The sequence below is a fragment of the Madurella fahalii genome, assembly GCF_045866475.1.
Source record: "Madurella fahalii IFM 68171 DNA, scaffold_1, whole genome shotgun sequence".
NCBI lineage: Eukaryota > Fungi > Ascomycota > Sordariomycetes > Sordariales > Madurella > Madurella fahalii.
This window is the reverse complement of record NW_027263971.1, coordinates 2123496-2136926: the sequence shown is the minus strand read 5'-3', so window position 1 is coordinate 2136926 and position 13431 is coordinate 2123496. Positions and strand designations below refer to the sequence as shown.

The window sequence follows — 13431 nt, the reverse complement described above, 5'->3', positions numbered from 1 at the left end:
GCCCAGCCCCAACCCCGGGCCGGGTCCGGGTCCGGAATCCCCATCCGGGGTTACGCAAAACTCGCAAGGCTTCCCACAAAAGCTTCCACGCAGCAGCAGTAGCAGCAGTAGCAGCAGCAGCAGCAGCATTGACCATGATCGGCCATTGCCACTAATATCAATGCTAACTAGTATGCACCGTGCTCGGTTTTATTGCACGAATTGTGCGCCGCCTCAGAAAGAAGGGGTATGGAAATTAGTTGCACAGGGCCAGTAATCTGGCTCACACACGCACTGTGAATCAACTCATAGAACACATACACAGCCATTACTGTGTTCTCTTTATTCCCCTCCTAAACACTTCCTCCTCTCTCTCCCCCCCGGTAATTCGAACGCGAGAACAGGAAAGCCTTGGGATGTACATACACGAATCACGAGAGACCTTCTCTTGTCTTGACTTGTTGTCCTGTCGTGTCCTATCCTTATCTCATCGCTCAATCAGTCAGTCAGTCAATCAATCAAGCCGACATAAAAAAGAGATCCGGCTCCGTTCAGGTCAGTAGTAAAATAAACAGAAGCTGCCCGTTTGATCCACTCCAATCCAGCGCTGTGCGCGCATGCCGGCCGGTGTATTCCCCCCTCTTCTCTCTTCTTCCTCTTCATCTCCGTTCCTTTCCACAATCCCAACGATTCCTTCAACCCATGTCTGGCAGAAAGTCAAAAGGTAAAAGATATAAGTAGTACATGATGAGAACTGTAAGAAACAAACAGGTGGGGGTAAGAGAAGATGTCACTGCTAGTAGCAACAGATAATCTACCCTCCTACCCAAGAATCCAGACCCAGCAGAGTCACAGCGCTTGACCGAGTCGTCAAAAGAGAAAGGCAAAAAAGAAAAGGGGGAGTAGTATCAGAAGGCGAAGAAGAAGAAGTAGTAGAAGCTAGGAAAGAGGATCCATCGCCGTTCCTGAGCCTTGGTCCTCTGAACCTCTGTACCTCTGACCAACCAACCAACCAGACTGAACTTATCGACTCTCGAAACGCCATGCTTGCCAAACCCACCCCCCAAAGCCCCCAAGATAAACCCTAAATAACCCCATCTTTCTGCTAAACAACAGGAACAATTAAAAAAAAAAAAAAAAAAAAAAAGAGAGAGAGAGATTTGTTTTGCTTCCTCAGAGTGGACAAAGTAAATAATAAAAAAAACAAAAACAAAACAAAAAGCAAGGTCCGTAGTAGATAACGAGGCAGGCAGCAGAGCATATCATCATAATCGTTATGCCCCGTCAAGAATCCGCCAACTTGGCAAAATGCTTGGACCAGATCCACCCGACGACATCGCGCGGGTCGTCCTGGTTCTTTGCCAGCCACAGCTCGCCCTTTTCGGCGATGACATCAAAGATCTGTTTGTGTAAACGCCCCCTTCGTTAGCATATTTTCCCTTCCCACCACCTCAAATCGCAACCTCGCAGGAAAGGAATAAGGGAGGACGGGCGAGGAACAAGGGAGAAAAAAAAAAAAAAAAAAGGTAGGTCACATACCTCCCCAGCTTGGTACGTCAAGTAAGGGTACCCAGCCTCATGCTTGGTCGTCTCGATATTGAACTCAAACAGGCTCGCTGCCAACCACAGCACTCTATACGTGCCGCCACGCTCCCGTGACGAAGCCCGCGACGAAGACCGCAGACTTCTCTCTTCGGGCCCTCCTCCCCCGGCTCCATCTGGAAGCGGTAACGCCGAGTGGAACAACCCGGATAGGCGTCTCGTCGTCTGCTGTTGCTGCTGCTGCTGCTCAGCCGCACCGCCGGCACTACCGCCCGGACCCGGGGGGAGGTAGCTCGAGTTGAAGGTCGAGTTCGAGTCGCGCCGGCTCGTGGCGCCCATCATCCCCGTCATGCCCATGCTATACGAGGAGAGCGCTGGGGTCGATTCCGAGCTCTGACGCGGGAGTGAGTCGAAGCTGCGGCCTGTGCTGGGGCGCACGGGTAGAGTGGCGGAGCGCGAGGAGCTATTGTTGTTGGTGCTGTTTGGATCGGGCGTGACAGGCGAACCCGAGCCGCCCCGCGCATGATGTCCGTTGATGCCGGAGTAGTAGTCGCGGTAATAATGCGCCGGGCTGGGGAGCGCACTGCTGGCGGGCGAGAGGCTGAACTGGCCGCTGTTGCGTTTGACAAAGTCTGGCGTTGGGAGCGTCGGGATGTGATCGCTGTTAATGGACAGGCCCCTTCCGCGGGAAGGCAGGAGATCGCTGGGGCGCGACTTTGTCCTCGAGAGGATGGAGGAGGCGTCGTCGGTAGTGGACTGAGATGCCCGGCTCTTGACCGTAGGGTTAAGGATCCCGAGGGCCCTTGCCCGCTCGTCTTGCAGCGCAAACTCGCGCTGAAATGTGGACACAATCTCGGACAACTCGGGAACGTGAGCCACGTCCTGGAGGGGGGCTTTGACCTTCTCCTTCCAGATCCGAAACCAAGTAGCCTGGATGCTGATGAACTTGCCGAGACAGATGTTGCCGATCTCGGCAGTCATGGCAGAGAGCTTCGGCAGTTCCTTCTTCAGCGTGTCGTTGAGCGCCTCGTATTGCTCGACCAGCTCGTTGAGCTGCTTATCCACCTTCTTGCCGTTGGCCTTCAACTGGACGAATCGCTCATAGTCAAGACGTCGCTTGGCTCTCTTCTTCATGGCTAGGGAGGGGTTGCCGTAGCACCTAATGACCTGCTCAAAGGGTTCGATGACATGTTTGCGGACGTCGGAGAGCTGTGCCTCGAATTAGCATGACTCGGTCGAGGGGTGGGGGTTTCTCACGTGTTTCTCCAATGCAATCTTCTCGATGTCTCTCATGGAGACATTGAACTGGACCCATTTGCTTTCCAAGTGAGCATAGTCTCGGGACGGTTGCAGGCGCATGACGAGCTCCATCGAGGAGAGATACTGAAGGAATTCGTGGACGTAGGTCGAGACATTTCTAGTGTAGTACTCAACATCGCGCAACACAACTTGTAGACGGAGATAATCGTCGCCAAACTGCTGTTGGAGCTTCTGGTACTCCTCATCTTCGGCCGTCTTGGTGCCCGATACCTGTAGTTTGTCGACGCGCTTGCCAAATGCCCGGGCCAGCCCGGCCCTGACATCTGACTCCTTGCGCTTCCTGTTGCTGACAATTTGCCCCACCAGTTCAAAGTTCTTCTTGGTCTTGTTGATCTCATCGATCGCATCCATCACCGCCGTTCTTGCGGTTATGAGCGATTCTCGGTCGGGATGGTTCTCGGGTGTGTACTTGAGGAGATGGGTGATGATGTCAGGGTACTTGGTGATACGCTGCATAGGCTTGATGAGGAGCGAATCCAGATTCCAGGCAGAGGTCAGTTCTTTGGCCACTTCGTTGCACTCGTTGAGCCAGAGCATGACAGTTTTGTCCTCTTGGATCTGGACCAGGCGCTTGGAGGAACTATCGCTGGACCGTAGATACACCTCGTGCACGGCCTTGAGTTGCTCGATGTTCTTGGAGAACACCGGGCCCAGCGATGTGAGGCGGTCCTTCTCGTCATCACGGTCGGGCCTGATCGAAGACACAACCGAATTCAGCGTCACCGAGTCCGAGTCCTTCGACTGGGCTGTGAGGAGCGGTGACCTCCTCCCCTTGGGAGTATACACCGTCGATGCTCCTTCTTTAAACTCAACAAGTAGCGCGGCATGGAAGGCGATGATCTCGTCCGTGTTCCGGAATATTAGCTTGATAGTCTTGCTGTCGAGGTTGGGGCAGGCCTCCGCAGTGCCCTTGTAGATCTCCTCGACGACGCTCATATCCCTGACAAAGGCATCCTCCGTGTCAATGAGCTCCCGGATGACCAGTTGCCGCTGCCGCAGCCGCTTCTGTTCTTCCTGCTCCTCCTCCGTGGGTGGAACCGGTTTCTCAACTAGTGTGTCACCTAGGGAAACGCTCGACGGCTCCAGATAATCAAGTCGGTGCTGCGAAGCTGATTCTGACTGGCGCACGCTGTCAGCAGGGTGACCCTGTTCGTCGTGGTCGCAGAGATAGCTGCTAGGGCGGCTTTGCTCGTTGTACACAGTACTGTCCCGGTCATAAGTTCCGACTGAGGGAGGAGGATCTGGAGGGTCGCGTTCTGGCGCCGGTGCTATACTTCCCGGTTGTGATTCGCGACTAATCGGGAAGGCCCCAATAGTTCCGGCCTCTGCGGGGTGGTGCTGGTTACCTGGCAATCCGGGCAGCATAGGTGGCGACGGGGCGCCGGACGTGTCCAGCGGTGATGCTCCTGGGCTTTGCGTCGGCTCTTCCAGGCTCGAGCCGCAAGTGCTAAGATCGCCTGTCGAGTGTGCAATTCCAAGCGACGTTCTATCGTGCGTGTCGGATTCGCGGGAGTGGGATGTGGATGTTGGAAGCCCGGCATTACCGTCGTCACTCCCAAAAGAGAAGTCGGTCCACGCAGAATGCTGGCTTAACCGGTTCGCGGGTGCAAGCAAGGGAGGCACCGTCAGGCTGTGCGATGCTTCAGGTGTCCTTTGGTATTCTGCCGGGGATGTCTCGTCATCCAGAGGAGTGCCAGGATCGGAGGAGGTAAAGGTCGAGCCACGCAAGGCGGCAATGTTGTCGCGCAAGCGCGGCCCGACATAGAAATCCTCAGGACAGCTCAGCTGTTCGATTCCAACGTGCGGCTCCTCCAAGTGGACATCGTTCGTGGGCGGGTCCTTAGGCGTAATGATTTCGTGACCGTTGCTGGCCGGGTGCTCATCTGCTCGGGGCGAGTCGGCTGGGGGTGTGGTTGTACTGGGCAGGTCCTTGTGCAACGGCTTGAAATCAATCTCCGGGCCCAGGATTCTGACGGTCGTCTCGTACTTTGTAGAGGAGAAAGTATACGGCCGAGGTACATACTCGTCGTCTTCGGCCGGAGGAGGAACGGTCGGGGGTTCGGGATCGAAGTTGGCGCGAGTTGGTGTAACCTGCGGAGATATTTGAGGTTGGTGAGATGTATCAAGTGAGATTTTAATTGACACGCTGTCATCATCCTCGCCCTCATCATCGAATGGTGAGCGATAAGACGCCCTTTTCTGCAAGACAGGAGCGGCGGGCTGCTCAGTGAGTTGCTGCTCGGGGACCTGTGGTTCAGCCAGGACCTGAGACAAGCTCGGCATGATAACCCCCGAGACATCGCCAATAGCTGCCGCGCTGTCCGCTTGCCCCAGAAGCTCGGTTTGAACCTCGGTGTCAAATTCAGTGACGGCACTGGTGGCAGAAATGGCTGAAAGCGGGATCTCATGGCGATCGAATGGCGGCGTCCCAGGAATGGGGAAGCTACCTGGGATTTCTAGTTTGAGGGATTCCAGAGGAAGGTGAGTGTCCTCAGCCGGTTGCGGTTCGGCCGGTGGTTGGAGCGTGGGCGACTCGTTCGTGGGTTCCGGTGGCTCCTCTAACTCGGCCTCTTCCTTCACAATCGCCTTCTCCGAAAGCCGACGGCTGTCATTAGTTCCCTGCCGAGACAGCGCAGCAGCAGCCGTAGCATTGGCAACGGCTGCCGCCGTGGCTGCCTCGGCCTCGGCCTTCGCCCTGGCTACCGCAGCTAGCTCTTTCTTCCTCTTCTCGGCGGCCGCCTGCCTTGCTTCCTTGGCCTGGCTCTCCCGGATCGACTTGCTATAGGCAAGCTTGATGGTCTCTCGGCGCTGTGCGAAATCGATCGGTCCGACGGACAGTTTCCGCCTCCGGGGGGTAGGCTCGTCGGCCTTTTGGCTGGGGCGCTGCGATTGTCTTAAGGGCGATGAGCCCCTCTCCACGGCTCGCATTCTCGATGCTGCAGTCGTGGCGGTAGCGACCGATTGCCGAGGTCGAGAACTGCGAAGACTAGGAGATAACTTGGGAGCAGGTACTGACACGTAGGCGTTGAGCCTACCGCTACCTTGGGTAGTGATATTCGATGGGGGAGGCTTGCGAGACGACGTGTGAATTTGACTAGAAGTCCCGGTCCGGGTTGCGGGATGGCCGGTCGGCGTTTTCGCCCGAGAAGCAGACGACACATGCTGCCGAGAGCTTCTTCCGCTGGCAGTAGTGTGCTTGAGTGTCGAAGGAGAGTTGGAGCGTGTTGATAACGGACTGTCACGGCCCGAGCTGTCACTCATCTTCTTAACCATGACTGGGAGGCGTGAGCTTGGGGACGCGGGGGATGCGGGCGACATGGGGGAGCCTGTGTCGTGCCTCTTTGCACTGTAGTCGGTACGTTTCAGAGTTAATTTTGACCCGGCGAGATCGCTGTGCGCTCGACCGTGGCTTCGTGGAAGCGCCGGGGCGTGCTGCTCCTGCTCCCGCTGCGCACTCAGGTCCGCGGCACGATACCAGTCGGTGGGGGACGGGGGTTCGCCGTCCGGGTCTGAGAGGGTTCTCACTAGCGACCGCGCAGGGTTGTGGAGGTTGGACTCGGAGGTTCTCCGAGGCCGGACGTTATTGATCCCAAACCCGGCGGTGACCGAGTCGTTGTCATCTGGCAGTATCTCGCCAAAGAGAAGGCCGTTTTGGCGGGGCGAGACCGGTTGAGAACCCTGTGGCTCGGATAGTGTGCTTGAAGAGCGCTGCGCCGCCGATCTGGGAGCCGGCGAGTTTGCGGAAGGGCTAGCGCGAGGCCGGGTTACCCTACTAGCAAACGACCGTGAGTTGCTAGACGGCTGGCTTCCTGTGACGGGTTTCGACCTCTGCGCTTCCCGAGCCCCGGATCGACTCCCTGACTCGTGCCCGCCGTCTCGTATTGTCGTCGTCTTTACGCTGGATGATCGCCCGTGTACGTTGCTCGAAACCGTGTCTCGGGGTGTCCTCGAGGCTGCTTTTCGGGCGGTTGAAGCTGACTGCTGCTGCGACGATGACGACGATGATGACGAGGACGATGATGAGTCAAACTTCTTCTTGAGGTCCTTCACGCTCGGGGCGAAGGCCCCGCCTGCACTGTGGCCATTTCCTGCCGCGCTCCCTGAATTCGCAAGGCGGTCATCGACGGGGTTCGAGGTGGAGCGGTGGCTGGGCCGGAGGGCATTGCGGTGAGTCGGGATCGAGGGGTGCTTCGGTGCCGTCCCGTTACCATTCGGCCGCAGCGAGGGCGTTTGCCGGGGACTCGCGACGGCCGGGGCCATGTGGTCTTTCACTGGCGAGGCGGCATTCCCGGTCTGGCCACCTCGGTAGCTGCGGTAAAAATCGTCGGGGTCTACAGGGTCGTCGAGAGAATTGCTAGAATTGCCGGGGTGGGCATTGGCGGCGAAGGCATGCAGGTTTGCCGCGGCATACGGGTTGATGGGTATTACCTGCGGTTCAGGGTCGCCAAAGCCGTCGAGATACTGCTGCTGTGGATGTGAATGCGGCGATTGATCTTGCGCGTGGCGGCGGTGGTCGAAGAGCAAACCGGGACGCGAAACAGCCTCCTCTCCGAGACTGCCATGGTCCATGGCGTCCCTCCCATCACTCCTCTCGAGTAGCACCTGGGTCGGGCTGGCCGTTTCTGCACTGGCCTATGGAGCGAACAGGATTTGCGGATTCCAGAGATCATCGAGATTCCATGCGGGCAGCTGGGGGGGGTGTCTAGGCGGGATGTCGGGGCTTGTCGACGTTGATGTGCTGGCAAGCGCGAGGATTGGCTGACCTGCAAAGCGACCGGGGGCAGCCCTGGCGAGGAAACACCTCGATCCGTAACCACCAGCTGCAGCCGGATCCCCACCCAGACCGCAAAGCTACACTACTGCGGTAAGGCTCTTGCTAATCAACCCCCCAAAGCCTGGCCTTAAACCCGCTCCGCTGCATCGACCGTTGGTAGCCTAGCGGGGAAGCGCTAAGCGGACTAGTCACTAACTTTACGTAGTGCTCGTTGCATGCAGCTGCACTCCCTGACGTGGGATATTGTCAAACGGCAGTTTGTTTCTTTTGTCCCCCCTTGTTTTTCCCTTCTTGTCGCGAAGTGTTACCCCGTGCAGATGCAATCTCATATGCGGGATGCCGGCAGCACATCAGAGCATGGGGAGCCACCAATGCCGGGGTCCAGAATCTTGCGGGAAGTTGGAGGGGTTGATGTGGATGGGGCTCGAATTGCCCAGGCTCGCGGGAACCTCCCCTGAACCAGCTGCCTGTTTGGGCGCTGGGCGAATGTTCGGATAGCCGTTTTCTTTTTTTTTTTTTTGTTTTTTCTTTTTCTTATCTTTTTTCTCTTCTACGTTCTTTTTATCCCGCCCTCTCACCCTTTCCCCGGGGAAAAAGCCGGGCAATGGAGACACCATATTTAATCCGGCAATTAATGTAGCTATGATTACGGAATATCTGTAGTGTTCGGTGTGCGCCCTGGCTGCGAGGCTGATGCTATCAACGCGCGGGACATTGTGATTAGTGATTTTGAGTTTAGCTGGATGGGCCCATTTCTCCATCTTGTCTCAACGGCAGGTTCCATCCCATCCCATACGCCTCCAGTTCATCCTGACCGTTTCGCTGATGGTGGTCTGTGGTTGCTCATGCCCCACTTTGTTTACACGCCCGACAGCGAATCGACGATGGCGCCCTCAAAGGCATGAATGAAAGGGCGCTGTGTGGCTGCCCAATGACGCATCGCTGGACCAGCAATCCGATTCCCCCAGACAGCCGCTGCGCCTGTGCCGCTGCCACAACCGCCTCTGTCCTATCCCGCCGAGCGGAGCCGTCATCTCGGACCCGTTTCAATACGTACCGTACCTCGTATTAGCTTTGTTGAACACGGCAACGGGAGACACCGACGCCATCCAAGTCACCGTAGGCCGAAAACCGACATTTGAAGCCACAAGCACGCTGCAGATGGTTTGACCAGACGCTCTGCACAAATCGCTGCGACATACTTTTCGAACGCAAGCCGTTTGGGGCTTGAGCCACCCCCGACGCACCGGTGCGCCGACGCGCCGACGCGCTCTCACCCAAGCGTCAAGCTCAGTGCCGGCAAAAGCTCCTGTGAGCGCCGCTTGCCTGCCTCGGTGCTTGTTTCTTGTTGAAGTCATTTCGGCCGCACAGCCCAATCAACGGCCCCTGGTTGCGACCATCCCACCGGCCTCCTTCATCCAGTCAAGAGCAGAGTTGGGAAAAAAAGAAAAAAAGGCCGAATCCCAATTCATTCTCATCCCGCGGAGGCGTGCCCAATCAATCGACAGCACATGTCTGCCCGTCGCTGATAGGTTTTGGTCCCTCGCCGTCAGGATAGCCGTCAGGATAACCGTCAATCTCGTCCGAGTAGGAAATGCACTATCGGATTCTCGCATCCGGAAGAGTGGGCTCAGTGGAGCAATAGCGGTCGAGCGATCGGACGACCTGGCCCGACCCTCCGTCATGGATGCGGCGTCGGTGCCGATGCCTCGAAAGAGGAGCCGAAGCCAAGGCGGCCGGTCAAGCCGCGACGCCCCTGCTGATCGGCCAGCAAAGCACGTCAAATGTGGGAATGCAGCACGCGATACCATTATCGGCCACGCGTTGCTAACCCAGTACTATTCCGAGATCCAGACGCTGCGCCAGTACGTCGTCTCGAAACTGCCGGCTTCTTCGCGTCTCCGGCGGAGGAAGATCGCTTCTGTGGGCCGCAGCCCATCTTCCCCCGAACAGTCTCGTGCTACGGATGAACGTGCCCTCGGAGAGCTCTTGGACTCGACCATTGTTGCCAGCCGCCAACATGCTGAGGACACGGAGGACCACCGCTGGGAACAGTGGGTCGGGTTTTCTCAGAGAGGTGATGAGTCGTATATGACGCTCTCAGAGGGTCTCCAAGGATCGGTCTTCTCCCAGTCCGAGGTAAGTGAGGCATACTGGCGATGAAAGACACTTGGACGACGTCACTCACAGCCCGATGCACAAGATTGTCGACTTTGTAGTGTGGCTCTTGTTCTCCCGAGAGACCGCCGGGCCGTGGCCAAAGCACTTGCTCTGCGACGGCTTCCGAAAGCAAGCCGGGCCAACCGCTCATGCCAGCCCCCAAACCTCGAGGAGCAATATTCCAGGCGTATATTCCGTTTATCCCAACCAGCACGTGCAGGCTTTGAAAGAGTCGCCCTGGCCTCAACTGCTCATGTTGCTTGGGAAAGAAGGCGAGCGGACCATGATCGACCTCCTAGTAGACGGTGCAATATTTAGAGCAGTGAAAGCCGGTAACGACAACCTCTATCAATTGAGCGGTGTTCCCGTTTCAGAGCTCGAGCCCTTGGCTGTGGCTGTGAACAAAACAGAGCTCCCGCCATCGGCCGCTGGCCTGAGAAACGCCGAGCTCCGCCCGTCAGAGATATCCTTTGTAAGAAGTAGGATGCTCTACGCCAGAGCTGCTCTGAACGCTCAAGGCCTTGTCCACTTTGGGCTGCGCCATATTCGTATGTTGACCCCTTCCTCATCAAAATAGCCGCCTGCTTATACCATTAGACGTTCTGAACCGCTTTCCCTACAAGCCTCAATCAGCGGACGAAGCAGGCAAGCTTGACGAGAGCGTTGTGCGCATCATGATGTACATTTTTCCGCGCCAGTTTGGCTTGCACAATGTGTTTACCTCGACAGTGAATCGCCAACAGACCGCGCAGAAGTTCCAGGACTACACTCTCCGGGAGGAGGAAATAGCAAGCAAGTTCCCAGCCCCAGCTGGTGGAGGAAAGCCAATCAAACATGTCCCGAAGAGACTAAGGGGCACAGTCACGCACCTGGTTCAGCGGCTCCAGGTGCAGCATAAACGGTGCGCATATGCGGAAATGCTGCAGCATTACTGTCCGGTGAGCGTGCATAACCTCAGCCGGAAGATTACGTTGCTAAAAATCCCCAGATCCCAAAGCAGGCCGGAAGCAAGAGGAAGTTACAGGCGCCTTCGAGTAAGGGATTGCCGTCCTCTACATCTGCTAAGCACCGGAAGAAGTCGAAACCGCCGGCGGCTTCCATGCCGGATCTTCAGTATACCTCCCTCACCGAACTTGCCACTCCCATCTCTAGCGTTTCAGCTTTTTGCCAAGCTATAGTGTCAAAAGTCATCCCCAGTGGCTTCTGGGGTCAGGCCGCTACGCAAGCGCACAACAGGGCATGTTTCCTGAAAAAGATTCATCATTTCGTCCACCTCCGGCGATTCGAAAGCATGTGTTTGCACGAAGTGATGCAAGGAATGAAAGTAAGCGCGACCACTTCGGTTAGAGCGTTGGCGCGCCATGTTGACGGCTCTGTAGGTACACGACATAGAGTGGCTCACGCCTCCAAGACTGGGCAACCAGAAGAGTTCCCGGTCGGACACGCAGAAGCGGACCGAGATTTTTTACGAGTTCCTGTATTATTTGTTTGATTCGTTCTTGATACCCCTGATCCGCAGCAACTTTTATGTTACCGAGTCGAGTGCACACCGCTACCAACTGTTCTTTTTCCGCCATGACATCTGGCGCTATGTGGCCGAGCCAGCCATGGCGGCTTTGAAAACAAACATGTTTGAGGAAGTGAGAGTGGATGATGCGCTTCGGATTCTGCAGTCCCGCCGGCTCGGCTTTTCCCAATTACGGCTCCTCCCCAAACAGACAACCATGCGCCCGATCATGAATCTACGGCGGCGGACGCTCCTCCAAGGGGACAAGAAAGTCTTAGGCCCCAGCATCAACACTATCATGGGCCCAGTCAACTCGGTCCTTAAGCTCGAAAAGGTGGGAGTTCCGATCGAAATGTCCATTGAGGCGCGTCCAGCTGATACGGTGTCAGTCACGAAATCCCAGTCGTTTGGGCTCATCACTGTTCTCTGTGGGAGACCTCTACCACCGTATCAAAACTTTCAAAGACAAACTTGGCAAAGGGGAACATGAGTTCTACTTCGCCAAAGTGGATGTCCACGCAGCGTACGACACGATCCCCCAGAACGCCATCATTGATTTATTGCAGCGGATTCCCAGGCAATCACGGTACAGACTGTCGAAACATGTCGAAGTCAAGCCGCTCGAGGCAGTTTCGGGCAACGGGCCCGGCGTCAAGGCGACCAAACGCTGGCATACGGTCGCCAAGGCCTCCGGCGACACTAGAACGTTCCCGGAGAGGATTGAAGAGTCGCTCGCGGGCAACAAGAGAGACACCGTTTTCATCGATAGCGCCGTGCAAAAGATGCACGACACCAGGGATCTGTTGGCGCTCACAGCTGCGCACATTGAGCAGAACCTGGTCCGGATCGGTAAGAAGTACTACCGCCAGAAGCGGGGGATCCCGCAGGGTTCGGTCCTGTCGTCGATGCTCTGCAACTATTTCTACGCAGACCTCGAGCGGAATCACCTGGGATTCCTGCAGGCAGATGACTGTCTGCTGCTGCGTCTGATAGATGACTTTTTGCTGATAACTACCGACCGGAGAAAAGCGGTGCTGTTTTTCGAGATGATGCACAGGGGCCTACCGAAATATGGAGTGACGGTCAACCCGGAGAAGAGCCTGGCCAATTTTGCGTTGACGGTGCGGGGGATAGACGTCCCCAGACTGGGTGACGGCGAGAGGTTTCCGTATTGCGGTCTCTGGATCGACTGCGGGAGTTTGGCGGTGGCAAAGCAGAGGGATAATTCAAAGGACTCGGGTAAGTACTTACTGAGTAATAGTCTGGTACTAGTAGATACTACCTTTCCCCGTGACTAGAATCGCAACCGTCCTGCTGATAACGATTACACAGGAATATTCAACTCCCTCACGGTCGAGTTCTCCCGATGCCCTGGACAGAATTTCAAGCGCAAAATCATCAGTAAGCTCTGATTCGTCCTCTGCGTTGAAAACCGCTCCAACCTCCGGTCGGCGTCATTGCTGACACGGTGTACTACTACCCGCAGACGCCTTCAAGATCCAATCCCACCTCATGTTCTTCGACACGTCGCACAACTCGCGGCGGACGGTGCTCGCCAACATCTACACTGCTTTTGTCGAGACGGCAACCAAGATGTGGGCGTATGCGCGGTGTATGGCTGCCGGCCGGCCGAGCCCGGGAGTCTTGGTTGGTGTGTCTCGTCCTCCTTTGTCTCGGGAATCATTTGGTGTTTATCGGCGTCCCATAGAGACTGACTTGTTTTCTCCATTGCTGGGTAGATACGATCAAAACGTTGATCGAGGTCTCGTTTGTGTTGTTGACGAGCAAGAGAAGGAGGGAGAGGTTTTCGGGATATGTTTGTGCGGTAAGGAAGGGGGAAGTGGCGTGGTAGGTTCCTATTCTTTTCTTTTCTTTTCTTTTCTTTTCTTATTCCCCCCCTTTTCTCCGTTCAGCATCCGTATTCAAACCCAGACACTGGACGACTAACAATTAAACCCCATTGGCAGGCTAGCTATGGTGGCATGCAGACAGATATTGGCGAGGAAACAAACCGGTTACCGCGACGTGATTGCATGGCTAGAGGGCGAGACGCGTAGGCTCTCTAATCAAAGGAGTTTAGACTGCGAGGCCCTGGTTGGCGCCATCAAGACATTGCCGGGACATCGACGGGGATAGCGCATTGCCAAAG

At 56.2% G+C, this 13431-nt stretch overlaps 2 protein-coding genes across 2 annotated transcripts; one reads left to right on the top strand and one right to left on the bottom strand.

Moving 5' to 3' along the window:
* Nucleotides 1-1263: 1263 nt before the first annotated feature.
* Nucleotides 1264-7410, bottom strand: MFIFM68171_00650 (uncharacterized protein; the record flags this gene model as incomplete). Its single annotated transcript, XM_071056072.1, has 3 exons — nucleotides 1264-1380; nucleotides 1519-2730; nucleotides 2779-7410. 3 exons carry the CDS (start codon nucleotides 7408-7410, stop codon nucleotides 1264-1266), a joined length of 5961 nt encoding a protein of 1986 aa, XP_070912173.1.
* Nucleotides 7411-9298: 1888 nt separating this feature from the next.
* Nucleotides 9299-13418, top strand: EST2 (Telomerase reverse transcriptase; the record flags this gene model as incomplete). Its single annotated transcript, XM_071056071.1, has 10 exons — nucleotides 9299-9754; nucleotides 9819-10323; nucleotides 10373-10713; nucleotides 10764-11099; nucleotides 11155-11616; nucleotides 11672-12521; nucleotides 12615-12683; nucleotides 12769-12933; nucleotides 13022-13130; nucleotides 13250-13418. The coding sequence occupies 10 exons, from the start codon at nucleotides 9299-9301 to the stop codon at nucleotides 13416-13418; spliced, it is 3462 nt and encodes a 1153-aa protein (XP_070912172.1).
* Between the last annotated feature and the right edge of the window lie 13 nt (nucleotides 13419-13431).